The sequence below is a fragment of the Chiroxiphia lanceolata genome, chromosome 1 (genome assembly GCF_009829145.1).
Source record: "Chiroxiphia lanceolata isolate bChiLan1 chromosome 1, bChiLan1.pri, whole genome shotgun sequence".
Lineage (NCBI taxonomy): Eukaryota > Metazoa > Chordata > Aves > Passeriformes > Pipridae > Chiroxiphia > Chiroxiphia lanceolata.
In genome coordinates, this window is record NC_045637.1 from 68,006,710 (window position 1) to 68,026,765 (window position 20,056).

General features: G+C 39.1%; 1 protein-coding gene across 3 annotated transcripts in view; it reads left to right on the forward strand.

The window, feature by feature from the left end:
• Nucleotides 1-2,886: 2,886 nt before the first annotated feature.
• TMEM245 (transmembrane protein 245) overlaps nucleotides 2,887-20,056 on the forward strand; it is a 76,371-nt gene continuing 59,201 nt past the window's right edge. For 2 of the 3 annotated variants that reach the window (XM_032681893.1, XM_032681902.1), the window contains exons 1-4: nucleotides 2,887-3,729; nucleotides 13,297-13,414; nucleotides 14,673-14,774; nucleotides 15,656-15,763. In XM_032681893.1, coding sequence (XP_032537784.1) covers nucleotides 3,079-3,729; nucleotides 13,297-13,414; nucleotides 14,673-14,774; nucleotides 15,656-15,763 — 979 coding nt within the window. In that variant the 5' untranslated portion in view covers nucleotides 2,887-3,078. The remainder of the gene's footprint in view (nucleotides 3,730-13,296; nucleotides 13,415-14,672; nucleotides 14,775-15,655; nucleotides 15,764-20,056) is intronic. The other variant, XM_032681882.1, reaches the window with a different exon arrangement.

The following is a 20,056-nucleotide window of genomic DNA, read 5'->3' on the forward strand; positions in this document are numbered from 1 at the left end:
TAACACAGGTTAAAAACACAGGTAAACAACTTTATCCTGCTTTATCCTCAAGCAGGATAAAGTTGTTTTCTAAACACGCAGGCCAGTGCTGACACCTTGTGGCTTCATTTCTGAGTTATTTCATAGCTTCATGTGATCACTTAGGATGTAAATAGTGATTAACTTGCTGTTGCCACCATTGTCTATCTCCTCTGCTTTGTGGCCACCTCAGCACCCAGTATTTTGGTATCATGTGTAAGACAGCTTGTGGTCTGTGTTGACAGAACATCAAGTAAATAAAGAGCTAAGGGTGTCTGTAGTCTCTTGAAGGGGACTCAAAAGGCTTCACTGCACAAAATCATGGCTGCTAGTGCAGAAGCAGGCAGAAGTTACGAGTTTATCTCTTACTAATACCTCATTCTATACTTCCCTCCACATAGAAGAGTGCCAAAGACTGTCAATACTTACCACATGTGTACTTTAAGGTGCATACATCTTTTCTGCACTGGTGCAAAAGTATTCCTTTGCTCCCCTCTTCCCCTCTGAAGAATCACTAATAGCAAAAATACAACTGAAGAGACTGTTGGAGAATTTCTGGTGGTATAGGAGCCTGAGGTGTGCTACTTATCTACGACCATAAAAATGCCTAAATCACAATGTATCAGTGCAATTTGTACCGAAATGGGCGTCTAATCTAAAATCTCTTACTGTTTCAAATCTTAGACAAAACCCAGCTGTTAAGGCTGCAGTTGGTGTTTGAAATCTGTTGTGAAATTAAGTTTTAGAGGCTGGGGTGTGTCTTGTGAAGATTGAAGATCACGGATCCTCCCTCAGCTGTCACTTCAGAGATTTTTTTTGGATGTTTATGGTCATGTCCCTATTCTTAAGTATTCATGTGGTGGTAATACATGAATTAGAAATCTTTATTTTATTGCATTGTTGTTTGGGTTTGTTTTTTTTTTCTTTATGATAGGTTTAGTTGTTTATAAAGGATAGTGAAACACTATAATTGGAAGAGAATGGTTTTATATAGTAGGGACAAAATCCACGGCTTATGTAAATCAATATTTATAGCTTCACTCAAGTCAAAGAGGTGACATTAATTTTTCTTCCTGAAGAACATGGCTACCCAAATCTGTTAAGAAAAATCAAAGGAATAAGGATGTGCCTATGAAGATTTGGTTTGATGGCGTCTCTGTTTAGCTAACAGAAGGATTTCAACTCTCTGCTGTCCCCTGCGTAAATCTTAATTGACACTTGCTAGTTGAACTTTAATGCAATAAAATGTGTTGTAATGAGCCATTAGAGTTTGGCATGCTTCTGAACTAAAGAGAAAATGTTCAGGTAGTGATGCGTGCTTGATATCTATTTCAGCACCCTGCCAGGAGGCAGATCTATCTGATCAAAGAGCAGGGAGTGACGGTATCAGTTTAAGGTTCAATAAAAGCTTCTCATACGGACAACTGCTTGTAATGCCTCATCACCATCAGGATCAAACGAAGTGCCTGTAGGTTTATAAATACATAAAATTAAAGCACTTTGTTGAATCTACTTGTGATCTGTTCAGCAAAGGAAAACAAGTAGCTGCAGGAGCTAAGAGGAACCTTTACAAGCATGAACTTCTGTGTAACTGGCAGGAACAGATTGGCAGCACGGACAAGCCAGGACTGCAGTGCGAAAGCTCTAGGAAACCAGCTGGACCTAGTTCCACCTAGGGCTTCTGGATGCAACAGAGTTCCAAGAAGCGCGTGGAAAAACCTCTACCTTTGCTGTTGTCTTTGTATTGCTCTGCATTAAAAAGCTTGGCTATGAATAGATGTATTCCCACTTTCTAAGTTAAAGACAGTTGTGTTCAGGGTAATGTTAGCTTTTGAACATATCCATTATGCAAGAAATGCTTCATCAAAGTCCTGGCGGACTCTGATCTAACATTAAGTTACATAAGGTTAAACACACATGTAAATCCCCAAAAGTATAAAAATGAAAAAAACCCAAATTCCTGTGTTGACTTTTTACATGTTCAGAGGTATGTGACCTCAGTACTATGTTGTAGACACTGCTTCTCATTTAAAAGAAAGAGGAAGATCCCTCTGAGGGTTTTATGGTAGCATTAGCAATAGCTTTAGTACCTGCTGAAGGGTTGTGTTAAGCTGTAAAGGGAAAACTTTGAGTAGCGCAGTGCCAGCACTGAGCTAGTTCAAATATCACGGATTTCAATCCATGTAAAAGTTGCTCAGACCAAGTGTCTTTATTAGAGAGGCATTTAGACCACCTGTAAAATGTTAGCTGTCGCTATTATGCCTGGACTCAGAGATTTGGTGTATGCCAGCTGCAGGAAATTAGTTCCTCACTAGATTATTTGCAAAAAGCACTTGATGCAGCCAAATATCACAAATGTCAGATCTAAAAAACCAGACAGAACAACTACCTTTTCAGTGGGCCTGATTCCCAGTGAAAGCACAGATGCTTCCTTGTTAAATGATTTGGTGCCAGAACATGTTCAGACAAGACAAAATTCTCCAGAGAGTCTAACCGGTCTTGCCCTCCAGCTGACACTCCAAATCTCTGAATGACACTCCAAAGCTCCGAATTTTCTGCTCCCCGAGACTAGAGCAGCAGTAGGGATAGGAAAGCGTTTAAAGAAGCAACAGCGACAGGGCTGCACTTCTGGGATGGGGATGAGGATATGCAGCAAGCTGCTGGGCAATTCCACGCTCCCGCCCTTGGCCTTCTTCAGCAAATGTCAGGAAGGCGCTGGGAAGCCCCGGCCCGCGCTCGGCGGGATAAGGGCCGCCGGGCCAGCCCCTCATGTCCTGCCGCCGTGGGAAGTGAGCGCGGCCGGCAGCTCTCCCGCAGCGGAACTACGTTTCCCAGCACCCTTCCCGGCCGGCACCGCCCCTTTCCCGCCGGGCTGGGTGCACGCCCGCGCCGTGCCCGGAGCCGCTCGGCGGCGGCACCTCAGCCGGGGCCGTCTCTCCGCCACCTCAGCTCCGGCAGCCCCGGCCGCGCTCCAAGCCCTCGCCCGCCGCCGCGGCAGCTGCGCGTCGCCCGCTGGCAGCGGGGCCGGAGCGGCGGCGGTGCCCGTACCCGCGCCGTGCCATGGCTGACAGCACAGCACAGCCCCCGCCCGCTCCGGCCGCGGCTCCGGCCGCGAGTCCCGACGCGGGTCCCGGCGCGGCCCCTCCGGCCTCGCCGATGCAGGAGCGGCGGTCGGACGAGTCCCCCGGCACGGAGGGCGCGGGTGCGGCCATGCCGCGGCTGTCGCTGGGCGGCCCGGGCGGGGCGGCGGGGATGTCGCTGCCGCGGCTGGAGAAGCCGATCAAACAGGCCTTCTACAACACTGGGGCGCTGCTGTTCGCGGGGCTGTGCTGCGGCGCCGCCGTCCTGGTGTACTTCATCCTGGAGGCGTTCCTGCGGCCGCTGCTCTGGGCCGTGCTCTGCGGCACCTTCCTGCACCCTTTCAAGACCTCGCTGACCGCGCTGGGGCGGCGCTGGCTCCGCCGCCTGCACCGCTCCCGCACCCCCGTGCTGCTGGCCGCCCTCCTCCTGCCCATCTGCTTCGCCAACTACGGCGTTGAGGCGCTGGGCGAGCAGGTGCTGCGGCGGCGGCGGCTCCTGCTGCTCCTGGGCGCCGGCGGGCCGCTGCTCTACGGGCTGTACTGCCTGGGCAGCTCCCTGGGTGTGCAGGTGCTGCTGGCACAGGCCGCCCGCCTCATCTGCCAGGGGCTCGACTACTTCAGCAGCCAGTGGGTGAGTGAGTGTCGGCGTTCCGCACCCGCGGTTTAGTCGTGCCCCAGTTTGGAGATGCTGTTAAGTCAAAAGTGGCTCAGCCCAGTTCTTGGGCAAACATTGAGGCTTGTTGAGCTCTAGGGTGTATATTAAAGTTTTGTGAAATGGCAGCTCAGCTCAGCTCCACAAGTGACCTGGCGGCGGGGAAGGCACCTTAAGGCTTGTCTCTCAGTGTACTGGGTTGTTTGGTTTTTTTTTTTTTGTTCTTAAAATACCAAACGGTGCAAGCTCAGTTTGAACGTTAAAAAGTGAAGCTGTTTAACTGTCAAATGTTACTTACGGTAACAAAGTCTGGGAGACTACTTTTCCCTGTTCTGTTCAGTAAGTAGACTAGTTAAAACTTCTGACAGAACTCATTTGCACTTTGCTAGTTATAATTGAAAATGCAAAAAACCACTATGTATCAGAAGCAAATGGATGGATATGTGAAAGCACTGAAGATCAGTAAGTTGAACTCTTGTTAAATACTGGTGTCCAATTGCATGCTCAGATTGCTTGGTATCAAAGACTTAAAAAGCTGCTCTATTTTTTAAAGCAACAAAATACCCCCACCCCCTTGGGTAATAGTTTTTCTGAATGTACTGACAGAAGATATTTTGAGCTATTTCTAGCTTGAATAGAATAGGCTGAAGAATGTGCTTTGTCTCTTGAAGGTAGACACTGGAGGAAGAGATCTTCTTGGCTTTCTGTTTTGGAGTGTTGTCATATGCTGGAAGATATCAGGGGATGTGTGTTTATGGTCTGTTTTGTCCTCAGAAGTATAATTGAGACTGAGTAGGTAGAGACACATTCTCTCTTTATAAAGAGGCAAGATACAACCGTGTTTATCTTCAGTTGACTAGTGGCAGAATCTAAGCGTGACTTGATACTAATGGGAAGCTTTGATTTGTTGCCACACAATTTACTTGATAAGTTTAAGATTTTTCTTTGCATTAACCCACCCGCTTCATTTTTAACAAATCGGTGATATTGCTACACTAACTGACCTGACTAAGTCCAGGCTTTTATTAAAACTTTGTTAATTAAGCCGTGCTTACACTGAGTAAATATCAGGGCACTAAAGGAAGCTGCACTGATTTAACCTCATAACTATGATTGTAATGCACTGTGCATGCTCAGTGCAACTTTGTTTTGCGGTCTCTGATGCTTTGGTTTTGCACTGGTGTTTCTGTTTTAATGCTTGTGTTCATTGAACTGCTGTAAGATTTTAACTGGGCCAAAGATAGTAAGCTCCCAGAGCTCTTCAGGATTGAGTTCCTTCAGAAAATTTTGTGCTTGTGTCCAGGTAACTGGCCATAGACTTCCCTAAGCAAACCAGTTGCAGTAGCTTTCTAAGCAAGCTGCCTGTGTGGGCTTTTTTTGTAAATAACCTCAGCTCAGCCTGGCATCATCTATACATTTTGCAGTGTATTCCTATTCCAGTTTTTTTTAATTTTGTGGTTACTTGATTTGCATTATCTCAGATCTGTAGCAGGATAACTTAATTTTATCCATTCTGCTGAGGAGCCCTGAGCTGGATCAGTTAATACTATGAGCTTTAACTTCAGTTAAGCATTTTAAAGCCATTTAATTGCCGTGTTATATTGCAGGATGCTATTTACGTACATATGTTCTGCTTGTTAGCTGCATAGGAATTTTGAATATTATGAGTTGGTTGCTCCATTGTACTGTTCTCTGGGATCTGAATCCTCCATGGTTCCTTCTGTATGCATGATTGTCTTGTTCATTTCTGGTTCCCTCTGTTGTACTAGAGAAGTGAGTGGATGCCTATCATGAGAATTATGCGTTTTTGGAATACTACTCTGGTGTTCTCTAATGAAAGGTGTTTTTATGTTATCTACTAGGCCATGATACAGAGACAGAAATTTTCCTCTGAAGTTCCAGGAAAAAACCCCCTCTTCTTCAAATGCAGCAATTGCATGTGATAATGACATGGTAAACTGTATCTTGGCACCAGTATGTTAAAGAGCTTTCTTATCCTGTTGTCCTCAAATCTGGAAAAGCCATTCATAGTGTTGACGAGTGAAAGATTTGGAAGTGGCTACTTTCCTGTCTGTGGTTCTTAAGTCTCACCTGCAGTTTAGGAATTTGCAATCTTAGGTACCTCTATGATTAGATTGTTTGATAGGTGATTGCAAAACACTGCATTTGAAGAACAAGATCTTAAGCTAGTTTACAAGCATCTCACTCTCATGGTCTCCTTTTCTTTCCCTTCGTGCTTTACAGTTCCTCCATCAGCTTTGAAGAACTTGCTCAAGAAATGTAGTAGTCTGCTGGGCCTTAAATTTAGAGGCTGGTTAAAAATTCCAGATGATTTCCTTGCTCTATAGCCTTCTCTATGGGTTGTTTGCAGGAGCCTTATGTAGAGGGCCCTACATGAACTTCAGTTATATATAACAGGAAATGGGAATGTTTTACTCTTTCTTTTCTTTCTCAGAAAGGAGAGGAGTTTGTCCTGTAGTGGACTGAATATACTCCTGCATGCTTTTATGCTGCAGCAGTTTCAGTGTGGTTACCCTTACAGGTAGCATACCTTCTGAAGACTAACCTGGGATGGCCTTGTTGCCCTAGTTTTGTAGGAAGTATGCCTATGTCCAGCACTGTATCTAACGTATGGGAGATTCTTCTGCTTTGTGGCAAGAGTTTAAACTCCTTTAGGCTTACATTTTACACTTAGCAAATGCCAACTATTAGTTGTATTTTTTTGTTTTGTTTTTAGAAGAGCTCACATGCTCATATTTGTTTGGAAAATGGATAGTTAGTAGATCCAAGCAGATGTCAAGAATTATACAGCTGCTCTGTGTTGCCTCTGAAGTTCATCTTAGTAAATTAAATTTGATATAATCATAATGGGCAGAATTCTCTGTAGTGAACTTGATTACAGGGCTGTCAAAATCTTTTTCTGCTAGCCAGCCTTTCTGCCTTGGTTTGTCACAAGTTATTGGTCAGAGTCAGAACTGCGTGCTCCTATGTGTGTGTCAGTGTATTTTTATATCTCTGATTGTACTAGCTACAGCTCGTGTTGTTCTCGGGTTTGCATGCAGTTAGAGGACTTAAACAATCTTATCCTTACTACAGTGCTGGGCAAATCTCATAACACCATTTTCCATGGTATTTTCACACTGGAATATTGTTGAAGTATGTGTTGTCTGTTTTGGCCGATGGACTGTCTGTTCCTCATGAAGGAATCTATCAAAGGCATCCACCGGGGAAACCTCCATTTGTGTTGGCACTAGATGTCAGCAGTCCCTAAGTAGCCCTTCCACACTGAAATTTTCAAGCGTACTTCCTGGCAAATGCTTTGAGTCACATGCTCTGAGATGTTTGGCTTCCACAGTTTTACTGTGGAGGCAGAAAGGCATCTATGTTTTGTCAAGTTCGCCTGATGGGGCAGTTTTTCTTCTAGCAAAAGAGAGGGTTTGACCATAGTTTGACCATAATGTGGTAATAGCTACAAATGGGAAAATCACAGTTCTGATTTTTAATGTGCATACAATTTCTATTTTTTGAGTGTTTTGGGTAGCTTCTTTTTCCCTTCTCTTTCTTCTTAAAGCAGGCTTGCAGGTTTCTAAAACTTGCCCAGCATAAAAAAACCCCAAACAACACCTGAAAAAGTTCTTAAGTATTCTTTCCACTGTTTATAATCCTTTATTACTATGGTATCTTGGCTTATAAATCATACAGGCAGGTACTGACTGTAAACACATCTTACCAAAACCACAGGTTTTGGCTCATTTTCACAACCTGATAGAGATAAACTGTGTAGAGACCACATGTGACCTACTTAAAAACATGATGAGGAGCGGCAGGGAAAGTCTGAGATATTGATAATGTTTCATTTTCTACTTTTGTTTTTCCCTTCCACACCCTCCCTCAGTTTTGGAAGAGCATGCAGTGCAGTACCTTTCTTGAGGAGGCTTAGGAGCTTGTTTTGATTTATATGCATGAACTGTAGCCCCAAACTCTAAGCTGACAGTAGCCTAAAACCTAATGATATATACTAGATAATATTAGTTATTTATTGGTATTTATATGTATTTGAACACAAGGATGTTTCTTTTTCTACCACCTCTGAAAGAAATGATCGTTTTGGAACTGTCCAGCAAAATTTTAACTGTACTCTATATAATAAAACAAGAAAGTGGAGAAGTTGTGTTTGTTGAGGAGCCATCTCTTACAAAAGTGTCACCATAAAGGTTGTCAGAGAGTGGTACTCTGTCTGCAGGGAAAGAGTTTGATGTACTTCGTAAAACCTCTTTTTGCAAGTGAATCTTGGTAAGCTTGATTTCTAAATAGTGTTTTTATTGTGAGTTTCTCGTAAGTAACTTTTGTATTAAGACAGGAGAAGTGAACTAAGGGAGAAATATTTTCAACATCCATAGCTGCAATCTTCTGGATATCTTATATTTAATATTTTCTTTTTTAAACTCACAGTGTAGGAAACGTTGCAGGACACATTGAAAATACTTCTAACCCATGTGTGCCAGTGTAGATTTTGATGGTCAGTTTGCCTATCCCCCCCCCCCAGGTTTCAGTTAGGGGTTCATACTTTTGTCCCTTCAAAAAAGGGTGATCTCAGTCAACACTACGTTTCTGTTTCATGTGGTTTAGTAGTCTGTGTGTTTTAATGCCAAACATATTGACATGGCTATATGTCAAAGGTGGGGATTCTAGAACAAACAGAATGGATGCACTGTTCTAGTCCTTTGGACCTGGGGCAAGGAATAACTTACTTGTGTTCACTTAGAACCTGCTTTAGGTAAATGATGGCTTCCTTAGTGAAGGGAAGAGGTGGTTGACTTTGCTCTGAGGTGAACAAAAATGATGATGATCAAACATCTCACATGTTTGATCTGTTTGACAAAGGCTTTCTCCATGCTGAATGAAGGACAGTTACACATTCTTACTCTGCCAGACTCTACACACTGTGGAATATTTCCTCTTGTGTACTAAGGAATATGCAGTATAGCCACCTAAAATTAATTTTCGTTCTGAAAATTGGAGCCAAAATGACATTTTCATAATTCATCACCCGCCTCCTTATTATCTTTTGTATTGTTTATGAAACCATTTTCAAATGAACAGAAAGCTGAAGAAAACACTGATTTTTTTGAAGGCAAACACAGTTTGGTTTAATGCTGTGTGTTGTTGCAGTTTTCAAGTCCAACAGTATTCTGCTCAGCTTCTGTGGTAGGTTTGTTTTCCTTTGCCAGCCTTCATCACTGCTGAGGAGGAAGATATAGAAATGATGAACTTTCTGTCATAAAATCACTTCTTTGAACCAGCTTTGCTCTACAGCACAGTTCTAAAAGTTTGAGAAAGTGCTGTGTTAATGTGTAGTCAATAAGGATTTTCTATTTTAAGAAAAACCAATGAAAATCTCTATTTTCAAATGAAAATTTTATTTTAAAATGCTAAAGGAAAGTGATGAGGTAGTTAGGGCCTTTTTCTTGGTTCAAAATGCTGAAACAAACTGGAAAATAGAAAGCAATTTAATTAGATCTGTAGTTTCATCAAGCAATTTTAAATTTAAATCTCAATTAAAAAACAAACAACAAACCAAAACATAAACCAAACCCTAAAAACCTTGCTGTATGATTTTCAAGTTGAAAAGAGCAGCCTGGAAAAAAATACCACTTCAAAATGGCCAAGGGAGACTGTAGACCACTAGAAAAGGAGAGTTGAAACACCTCATTTAATAGGTCCTGACTTGTTAAAAACTGAAAAATTTTGGAAAGCTGGCAGGGCATATATCAAAAGAAGTAGCTGTTAGTCTTCTCAGTCTTCACTGTTGCGTTTACTGTGGGGTGGTTCATAGAATCGTAGAATATCCTGAGTTGGAGGGGGCCCACAAGGATCATTGAAGTACAACTCCAGGCCCTGCATAGGACCACCCCAAGAATCACACCATTTGCCTGAGAAGGCACATGAAGCAGGTAGGAAATGTGTTTGCTGCCATATGTTACGTTGTTGGGGCAACATTCCAAGAAAGGCTAAACCATTCCAACAGCTTTGCTACCAGTGAAGAGCTGTTCTTGCTTATCCCACTTCTGACATATGCTTCAGTTGCCTTGTCATATTTCTGTGAGCCTGTTTTGCTATAACTGAATTACAGATAGGTTTTTTTATGAGCTTAGGGAGCTTGAGCTGGCTGGATGAATGTTAAACCTGTTGTGCAGAAGAGGTGGGACCGCCCAGCTGGCAGTAAGAGAGAATGAACTGCTGCTTTCAGTAGCAGTGAACTATTAAATGAGCTCATCTGTTAAACCTCCCTCTTTGAGATTAACTTGTTGATAGGAAAGAAAGGGAGGGAACCGTGTAGATAAAGGATTTTACTCTCCAATATAAATCAATATAAATGTTGTCAAAAGTTGAGTTTGAGTTTGTTCTTGAAAACTGATGCCAAGGCCAAACGAGTGGCTCAGATTTTCAAATCTTTCAACTTGAACAGTAATGGGAAACAGACTTTCAGTAATGTTGGTGATATGGTCATTCTGACGAATCCTAGACTTTCCAACACTAAAATTTAAAAGAAAAATCACTGAAGCAGATGATTGTGTTTAACGTAAAAGCTTAATCTTTCTAAGGTGTAATTTGACAATTTAAAGAGAACTGAAGCCCTTCAGACTTGTCTAAGGCGTCTTTAAATCTGGCCTCTTAAATTTACCACTTTAACACAGAAATAGATGCCAAAATCCAAGAACTGCAGTCTTATGTCTATTTGTTCAGGGAAGCAGGCGGTTTTACTTCAAAGGCAAAACAACATTTTGTTCAATTTGTGAGGGATGCTACAAAATACAAAGGAGATGTGAAAAATGAGGTCTTTACTGTCTGTTCACACAATTAAGATAACATTTGTAAATAACAATTGCGATTGAGTAGTGATTTAAAATCTCAGAGTACACAGTGAAACAGGCATCTGCAAACTGACTACAGCTTGATAAATCAGTAGTTTATGGTAGCTAATGCATTCTGTGAAGTCTGAAATGTATGAATTAGTTAGCTCTATACTCTTTTAAATCAAATTTATAAACATTTTGGTCTAGCATAGAATTTTATCAATTCCAGTTTCATTACAATAATAGAAGTAGCTTAATTTTAATGAAAGTAGTCAATATCTTTTATTTTTTGTTTCAATTATGTCAGTTCTTGAGAAGGACATATAATAGTAAAGAGGCTATTTATATTCTCATGCTCTTGAAGCCAAAACCTTTGGAGACCATCCTGAAAAAGTGGGAAAGGTTATGTAATATGCCTTTAAAGAGTTAAGAAAAAAAAAATATGCTGTTGCCCAGTCAGTATGGGATGAAATCCTAGTCCGTGTCAATTTAGGTTAATTTGCTTTATCAGTTACTTTCAACTATGAATTGTTGGAAGTAGGCTACTCTAGTTCCTGTGCAGTGGTTCTTGAAGTGTAGGAAAGTGCTTGGCCATCACATCAACCAATAAAGAGTGTCACTGAAATTAAACTTCTTTCACCAGTCGGTTGACTACATAGGCTTTTTTACACTGCTTCAGGATTGTTATTGTTTGATCTCTGGAACAAGGCAACTTGTTTATTTTAAAGTAAGCTATTACTCTCTATTCAGTAGAAATAAATGCTTTTACTTGGGTCATTTGCCAAGCTTTTAGAAATGAGAACTGGTCAATTATTTTAACTTACAACTCAAAAGATTATTGAATATCTAAACCCTGTGATGTTCAGCTACATGCATGGATAAAAGTGCAATGTGTTTGGCTTTGTTGGCTATTAAACAGTCTTACTCCCTCTTAGCCTCCTACTTTTGGCTCGGTTTTATTCAGACAATTTAAATTACTGAACATACTGAGTCTCCCATTTGTAATTTGTCATTAAATTTAAAAACTAAAGAGAAAAATCTGCTTGATGCTGGAAGATTTATCATACAAAGATGCTATGTAGCTGATTTTAGCAAGTAGGATAGCATCTTCGTGATGAGTTATCTCTTGCAATTACAGGTGTGCTGCAAATGCCTTGTGAGTGAATTTGTTACAAACCTATGCTGTTAAAGGAGTGCTACTGTGCATTTCCAATAAAAATTTTTGTTTGTTTATGACTTTAGTCTTAATGTCCATGGGTTATGTTAGTTTTAGACATTTGTCTTGAGTTCACACTTGGCCATAAGCTATTTGGAGCTGTGTTGATGAAAAGCTAGAGCTAGATAGCAGTGAAAAAAGTTAGCAATCTGCTTTGCTTAGAAAGATTGGTATGGAAAGGGTATACCTTTGTTCACATATCTTAAGCGATTTTAAATTACCTTACATGTGTGATCATTCCCTCTGAAGTTACCAGAGACCATGACTGCTTGTCTGTTTGATTCAGTACAATTAAGATTTCCTCTACACAAGTTAAATAAATGGAAGTAGTTGTACAAACCTACTTTTCACAGAGACTCTTGTATCTTCAGCATGAGGCAGATAGTGCAAGGTAAAGAGGTGAAAACTCTTTTTGTGTTCTGCCTGATTACTTGTTCTGTATCTCTGCCTGTGCATTCTTACTTCTTACAGTGATGTCTGATTCAGCAAATGCTGTTCATAGAAATTCTCTTAAAAGTGCATTGGGATTTATGGACTTATAAGTGTAAATTTGAAGACAGGCTTAACTGGTTGTGGATAGGGAATGTTTGTTGAATTTGAGCCAGAAATGTCTTTATTAATTTTAAGAATGCAACGCTGAGTTTTTATTTTTACAGGTTTTTGTACTTCTTTTATTTCATACCTTCTCCTGAGTAGCAGCTTTTCACTTCCTGTTGCCACTGCTTCCTTTTTTTCAGCATTTTCAAGCTCAAATTCTTCATCTCAGGATTCATAATTAGAATTCTGTATTGTGATTTATCTGATAAGCAAAGTCATAGAAGGCAGTTAGAAACAGCAAACCTAAAATGACCGCTTCTGTTTCTTGATATGCTGCCGCTGATGCCTTCTTGTCTCCTTGTTTTTTTTAGTTAAATATATGATAAATTTACATGTTATAAGTCATTTAAAGGCATCTCTGTTTTGTGGATCAACACTGCTGAGGAACAGCAGTTTTTCTTGTGCTTCCTAATAGCTTCTTTGGCTTAAAGCCCCTTTTATCTCTTTGGTTGGGAACACAGGAGTGGCAAACTGCTCTGTGCTGAAACAAGTGGTGCTGTGCTCTGTCTTCTTGTGGCCCTATGGGTGCTACTGATGACCGTGTTTCATTTAGATTCTCACCTTTTGATAATAGTTCCAGAGTAGTTGCTTGATCACCTTCCTTTGGGGTTTGTGCCCAGCAAAGCATCTACACCCCCCGTGTTAGAACTGTACTAGCCTGCCCTTACACTTCACATGAGTTCATATTTCTCCTGCATGGAGAAAAAAACTCTTGTGATTAATTGAAATGTGGATTTCTTAAAGACTGAGAAGCTGAGTTCAGTTCTCTCTGTATGGCAGTTATGGGGGTGTGCATGTGTGTAAATGCATACGTGAGTACAATAGAGCTCTATTTTCATCTGTGTATACATACCTATGTGTATCTTTTTCTTACAGATATGGACACTGGTAGTTGGTTACCTTCTGATGGTTTCATTCAAGTGGAATATAAGCACTGAACGTTACTTAAAAGCAGTCTCTGTTCCTGTTTGGATTATGCTGCTCTTTCACTTAGGTGAGTAACTAGAAGTCATTATTTTGATGCGTTCGTGGGGGTTCTGTCAACAAAGCTCCTCCTCTGCTTTCCTGGTGAATCTGTATAATGGAGTCTTGGCTGAAGTGCACACTGTTTTCTCTGCTCAGTAATTCTGGCTGCATGTGTCCAGAAGGGAGCATTGAAGTAGGGAATGGGAAGGCATCAAGATGCTGAGCAACATATGTCTTCTGCTCGTCCTACCTAGTTTGTACTTCTCATGGTTTTCCATGAGAAAAACTTCTTGTACTTCTCACGGTTTTCCCTTATTTGGTAGACGGACCAGATACTTACTCCTTGACATTGAGGAAAGGCTGGGGTCACGTGTGGGTGGCTTTAGACTTTCACTTGTGATGGTATTATTATTATTGTGTTGACAGCCTGCCATTAACCAAGGCTGAAGCTGTAAAATGCATTTAATAGTAGTAGAAGCAAAAAAAAAAAAAAAAAATTCTATCAGTAGTCAGCAAGCTTGTCAAGATGATATCAGCAATATAAAATACATTTGCCAGTAACTATATAATTTGTTAATGCAAATATAAGGTTATAGTAATATTTTAGATTTACGTTGCACATTAAATATAAGAGATTATCAGCTTATATTCTCATAGCAGAGTTTATGGTGGAAGTATCATGCAAATAATAGAAGACTATCATGATAGAAGGTTTCACAGTGTACTATGATTTGCTTTGGTTTAGCAGCAGGTTTCACGGGTTGTTCTGACCGTGTGGGGATGCTTTCCTGAGGTTTTAAGCTACACATAGTATCTTTGCATTTGCTTAAATTTTGACAGTCTTGTGTTTGTTGGAAGTACGGGCTGAATAGCCAAAACCTAAGAAGGCCCTGCTCTATCCCACTCTGTGGAGATCTAACACGAATACACATTTTTGGGGGGAACTTGATCTACCTCATATCTAAAATATTTTCATTTTGTGTGTATTTTCATGTGATTTTGCAAGTTGTTCTTAAAGTTGTTTTCTGTATCAGCATAGTTTAAATTCACTTAAATTAGGAACAGTAACAACTTGATTTATTCATTGAGAAACTTGTTCACGTGTGTTTTCTATTCTTCCTTTTCTTGCATATGGAAAACTTGTTTGTTTTAAGACACTTCTTAGTCTTTGCCTAGGTTGTTCTTGGTTGATGTGGTGCCTTTCCAGGTTTTGCTGAATGTAGAGTTTATTAATGGCGTCATTTTTCTTGTAAAAAAAAAAATAATCCCAACACTGTATCTTTCAGCTTCTGTGGCAGGTTCCTGGAGAATTCCTGTATTTCTGGTTATAGTTGTTCTGATGACTGTAGGCATGTTGCATGAACAGCAGAATGGAAAGGAGTCTTCTGGTAAGGACAAGTCACTGTTTCTTTTATTGTTGGAGGCAAAAGTTCTGTAAAGTCATGTGAAAGAATCTGGACTGTATCTCTGTAAATTCAATAGCACATGGATTTCAAGAATTTACTATGAGATTTTTAGTATGTTTGTTTCAAAGTGGTTTACTAGAGATGAAGTGAATTTTTGATTCTTTACAGAAAATGATTACGATGGACTGATATTTCTTTACTATGGTAAAGCAGTGACTCATTATTAAGCCCAAGTTTCAAGCATAAACGTAGCCCATGATTTTTGAAATCAGAGGATAATTTTGAAAGAAATGAGCAATATGGGTTTAGTAGCTCCTATAATACTGAGTATGAGAGAAACTGAGACAACTCCATTCAGGAAGTTTCTTATATCCATTCATTCATTTTTAAAATACCAGTTTCTTAAAGTAATGGTTTGTGTTAAGACTTTGGAAGAATAGGTTTTGCCTGTTGTGAGTCAGTTTTGCAAAAAATAAACATCAGTTGTTCCTGGTGAAGAAAACTTTTTTCTTGTCTTGCTGTTTTAGTTGGTTAGTAAAATTGATTAACTGGTATAAAAAGTTTTTGAATGATCAGACTGCCAGCAACCACAAATTATTTGGTTGGTAGCAGTTCATTAGCAAGAAAAACACTAAGCAAATGACTGGTTTTGAGTTTTGGCACCAAAAATTGTGTTTAATACTAAAATTAATGGCACTCATTCCTGTTTGGTCATACTGAGTACATATAATGCATACTAAAAAATAACAGTGTCTATCCATATAATTTCTGTTGCTTGACAGCTTCAGTGGGTATCAAACAGAAAATAAAACATTTTAAGACTTAAGCTTTTCTTTATTTACATACACATATATATTTTACAGGGGCAGAGCTTCCTGGTCAGATGATTTCCATTGCTGCTTCAACAATTGCCATGGCAATTTCAATGACAGAAGATGAGTCTAATAATGAACATTCCTCCCAACCCTCAGGTGACTGAATACTCTGTAAGAAACATTTGAATTTGCTTTAAAGACATGAAATTGGAGGGAATTAAGAACAAATTTCAAAATATTCCCTATCACTTAATTCTGTCCAAAATAGTACATTTAAACTTCCCTTATGAATCAGGTTTATCTGTTTTTAAAAATGTTAAGAAGATGCTAAAATAAAAGCTGTAATAGTTTGTGTGGCTGTCTGTACGTTTTGAAGGCCTGACTAGAAGGATTTATTACGGCTTTGGGGTTTTTTTACAGTGATTTTTTTCTTGTTCTTTATTTTTTTTTTTGTTTTCCTAGACTTTTGATTTTTTGGCAGTTACATGATATAACTGGGTTTTTCCACCAGGTACAGACAGACTGGAATAATTTTTGTATACATCATAGTGAGAAAAAAACCCACTTTAACCATGACATGATCAAAGTCCCTCCTATAGCGAGTTTACTTGACATTGTAGCTTGAGTCACATTATACTTTCACTTGCAATAACACAACTGACTTGAAAGAGTTGCAAAGAAGGTGTTTAGATGTCCATCACTGCTTTTGAACCTTACCATCATTTTTGGGTTCGTCTCAGATGGAATGCTATACTAGAAAATTAAGCTATTATTGAGATCTCTGGAAAAAGTTTCATCCATTTCCTGCAAGTAGACCAAACAGATCATTCAACTTGAGAGAAAGTGAAATTTCAAAACTGATTTTTTAAATGTGAGAAGGGCAGCTTTAGACAACTTACTCTTTTCTTACCTTTGTTTCTACATTTTACATGACTATAATCAAAATATCATCTTTAATTTTGGAAATGAGTTGTTTTGGGGTTTTTTTGAGTTGAATTTTGAAATCTGGTCAAGCAACAGGCAACAAGAAAAAAACAGGCTATGTAAGTGGTTGTGTTCTTTTTTGCCTTTTTTTTTAACTTACCAGTTTTAATTTTTTCATTTCTTTAAGACAGTTTTTGTTCTGTTTTTAAGAAAACTACAACAGTTTTAAAAAAGTGTCTTTTATAGTGAATGTTTTTTCTACTTATCTTCTTGAAACAGTTAACCAGATGGGTCTTTTTGTCTTGGAAATTCTGTTATTGTTTTCCTGCACAGCAGGAAAAGAACAAATGTGGAGTTTCCTGTTAACTCCTAACAATAGTTAAAATACTTTTGCAACAGTCTGTTGGAAATTAGCATTCTATTCTGTAATATATTAAGCATAAGTTTGACCATCTTTGGTTTGGATCTTTTGTAAATGGTGATGAAACATTATTCTTGTACAGCAAAAGGTTTTACCTACAGGCTTAAGAACCTACAACTTTTTTGGTTTTCCTTATACTATGCTAAATCAATTGTAGAGCAATCAATACTTCTTGGTTTTTACTGTTCTCCATGTGGCTTAAATTTATTCATTGAAAGACTGTACGGGGAAATAAGCTGCGTTGATTTTATAGTTTTTTCTGAACACTCATGTTTTTCCATATTTTGTTGTTGAATACTGATATGTTGTACTGAGGGCAAGGAGTTTAATGATACCAGTGCAGGTGGTCTAAGTGGTCCTTCCTGCTATTCCAGGAGTTTCCACAATATACAGCAAAGGAGGACTCTGCAGCTTACGAAGCAGATACCACTGCAGTACTTTTTAGGAAAGATTCTGTTGTCTTGTTGGCTTTGGCTATGATAGACACTGAAATCCTTAAATGTATTCATGACTCTTACTCTCTCTTTTACCCTCTGCTTCTTTGACTTCTTAAAAAAAACCCACATAAAAATATTTTTGACTTGAAATTGTGAAAGGATGTCGACAACTCTCTGTTAATGCTGCTGTTTTTTTTTTCTTCTTGGAGATGAGAATAATTCAAAATTCTATGGCAGCAAGAAGTTGACATGGCAAAGAATGTATTGTCTAAATTAAAAGAACGTGTCTTAATAGGACAGCCTGAAAATTTGCTTTTTTTGTTGTTATTATATTCAAAGAACTACCATGCATTCAGATTTTGCTATAATTCTTTACTGAGTATCTATTAACTGTTTAGAATGTCATACTTTCATTGGTTGGAATACAGAAAGGTGTTTTTTAGGTTTCATCTCAAAATATCATGAAGCACACTAAATGAGATTTTACAGAATCCAAAGTTACTCTGAATCACTATACTGATAGGTCTTGTTTCCCCATTTGTGTTGAAAAAGGCACTCATGCCTTGGTTTGTAGAGCATATGTTGCCCACAGAATGTGACTTCTTTAATTTGCAAAAATTTTGATGACTTTCTGGACGGATCACCTTTGTAAACTGACTTAGGATACAGTCATCTGAATGGCAGTTCTGATGCAGGTGTGTGTTTGTCATGGGGAGAATACTGGGTCATTGGCAGTGCCAGTTTAGTTCTGCTTAAAGTGCTGTGGAACTGCATTCTGAAGAAGTGTTCATGTCTTCAGGTCCCCTAAGATTTTTTTAGTTCTCCCCCCCAAACTCTTTCCCATTTGTTTTGCATTCGGTATACAGTTTGCTTAATAGGGAAACTGTAAGAGAATAAGGCTGTTTGATTGGTATTGCTCTTAACATTACTGTTGTTATTTAGTTAAGGTTTTCTTCATTGCAACAAAAAGTGTATCAAATTTTTCATTACCAAAAGAAGGAATTTTTTTTATTTCATGAAGATGACTCTACTAAGGACTTTTTTGGGCAAAAAATGTGAATAACTTTAATCTTAGGCATAGACTTCAGCTTATTGTTCTGTTTTAGCTTTTAACGCTTCCTTTTCTTTGATAAATATTTGAGTTTCTGCTTGTTGGAATGTTACTTTTTATGTTGACTGGATTAATTTTGGAGAAAAAAAGTAAGAAGTGTTCAATAAGTTGAATTGATAGAGGAGATATAGTTATGGATATACTGCTTCCAAATTTGTGTTCCTTTAATGCATCCATTTGTTTCTGTTAGTACTCTTCTGCTTCATTAAAAACAGGCTGAGAAGCAGAGGGGAACCATAGACCCTCTTCCATGTGACAAAAACAGTTTGTCTTTTTAGGAAAATTTCTGTTTGCAGGTAACTTTTTCTCTCCTCTTATGAAAAATTAACTTGTGTCTATTTCTTGAAAGTATAGTTTGTATGGTAGGGCTGGCCATCATCCCTTTGAGATATGTCCTGATTTACCAAGAACCACCCCACCTGAAGCTTCTGCTGTGTTCAGCTGCTTGCAGAGTTCCTTCTTTCACACTGCATGCTGTAATTCCAGCATTCTGAAGTTCCACCAAATACATAAACAGCAACCAGCTGATGTTTGTCATCATCCCAGTGTCCCTCAGTTGGGTGAATCAGTAGATCTACATTATTGTATTAGTGTGGTGGGGAATGTGTTTATAAGCTCTAAAAATAGTTCCACTTACTTGTAGAACACCAGTGCAGACTTCTGCAGCAAAAGAAGAGTGTTCATCCAGTGTGTGAGGATGCGGAGTTTGTCACTTACCACTACTGTACACGTATGACAAATCAGTCTTGTCTTTTTGCACATTCAGGCTGTCATGCTTTAGGCTAGAAATGGCTTTAGTGACACATTGCAACTAAAAACGCGTGTGTGGAACACAAATTGTTTGACTGATGTGCATGCAGTGTGTTGTAGTACAGTTTTTATAGCAGTTTTTTTCATGGGAGAAGATGTGTCGATGTGACACAAGTCCAGTGAGTCATGTTCATTGTTTATCAACTGTGGTATGTATCAGCATAATAAATTGCCTTTTATTCTTCAGCATAGAGTGACTTTTCAGGTTTTCCTATGTGTGTGTTCCTCCACTATGGCTGCAAATTTTTCTCAAGTAATGGCGTGTTGGAAATGTGTGCGTTTTGACACCAGCAAAAGTTAACACTAGCGTTCTCAGGGAGAGATTCTACGTAGAGTGTCTGAAGATGGATTTGGTGTCACTCATACTAGGCAGACTTGCCAACAAGAAAGTTAAATAAATAATAAATTGCCATGTTCTGTATACAAGAATTTTAATTTGACCATAATATTTTTGCATGAAATTACTATTTACTGTTCATGTGTAAGGGTCTTTAACACATTGGTTCACATTTTCTAATTGAATTTCATGTGTGCTAACTTTGGAGTGAGAGGATGACAACATTTGTTACCCACTAATTTATGCTTGGTGTTACTAGTGTGTGTTACACAAGCAAGGAATTTATGATCACAGTGTGAGTGCTATGTTTGTGTTGTAAGTGTTCAGGAAAAGTAGTAGTATAGTAAGAAATTGGTAAGGTACAAGCTTTCTCTTCAATGTATGGTCTATAAGTTTTATTTTGTTTAAA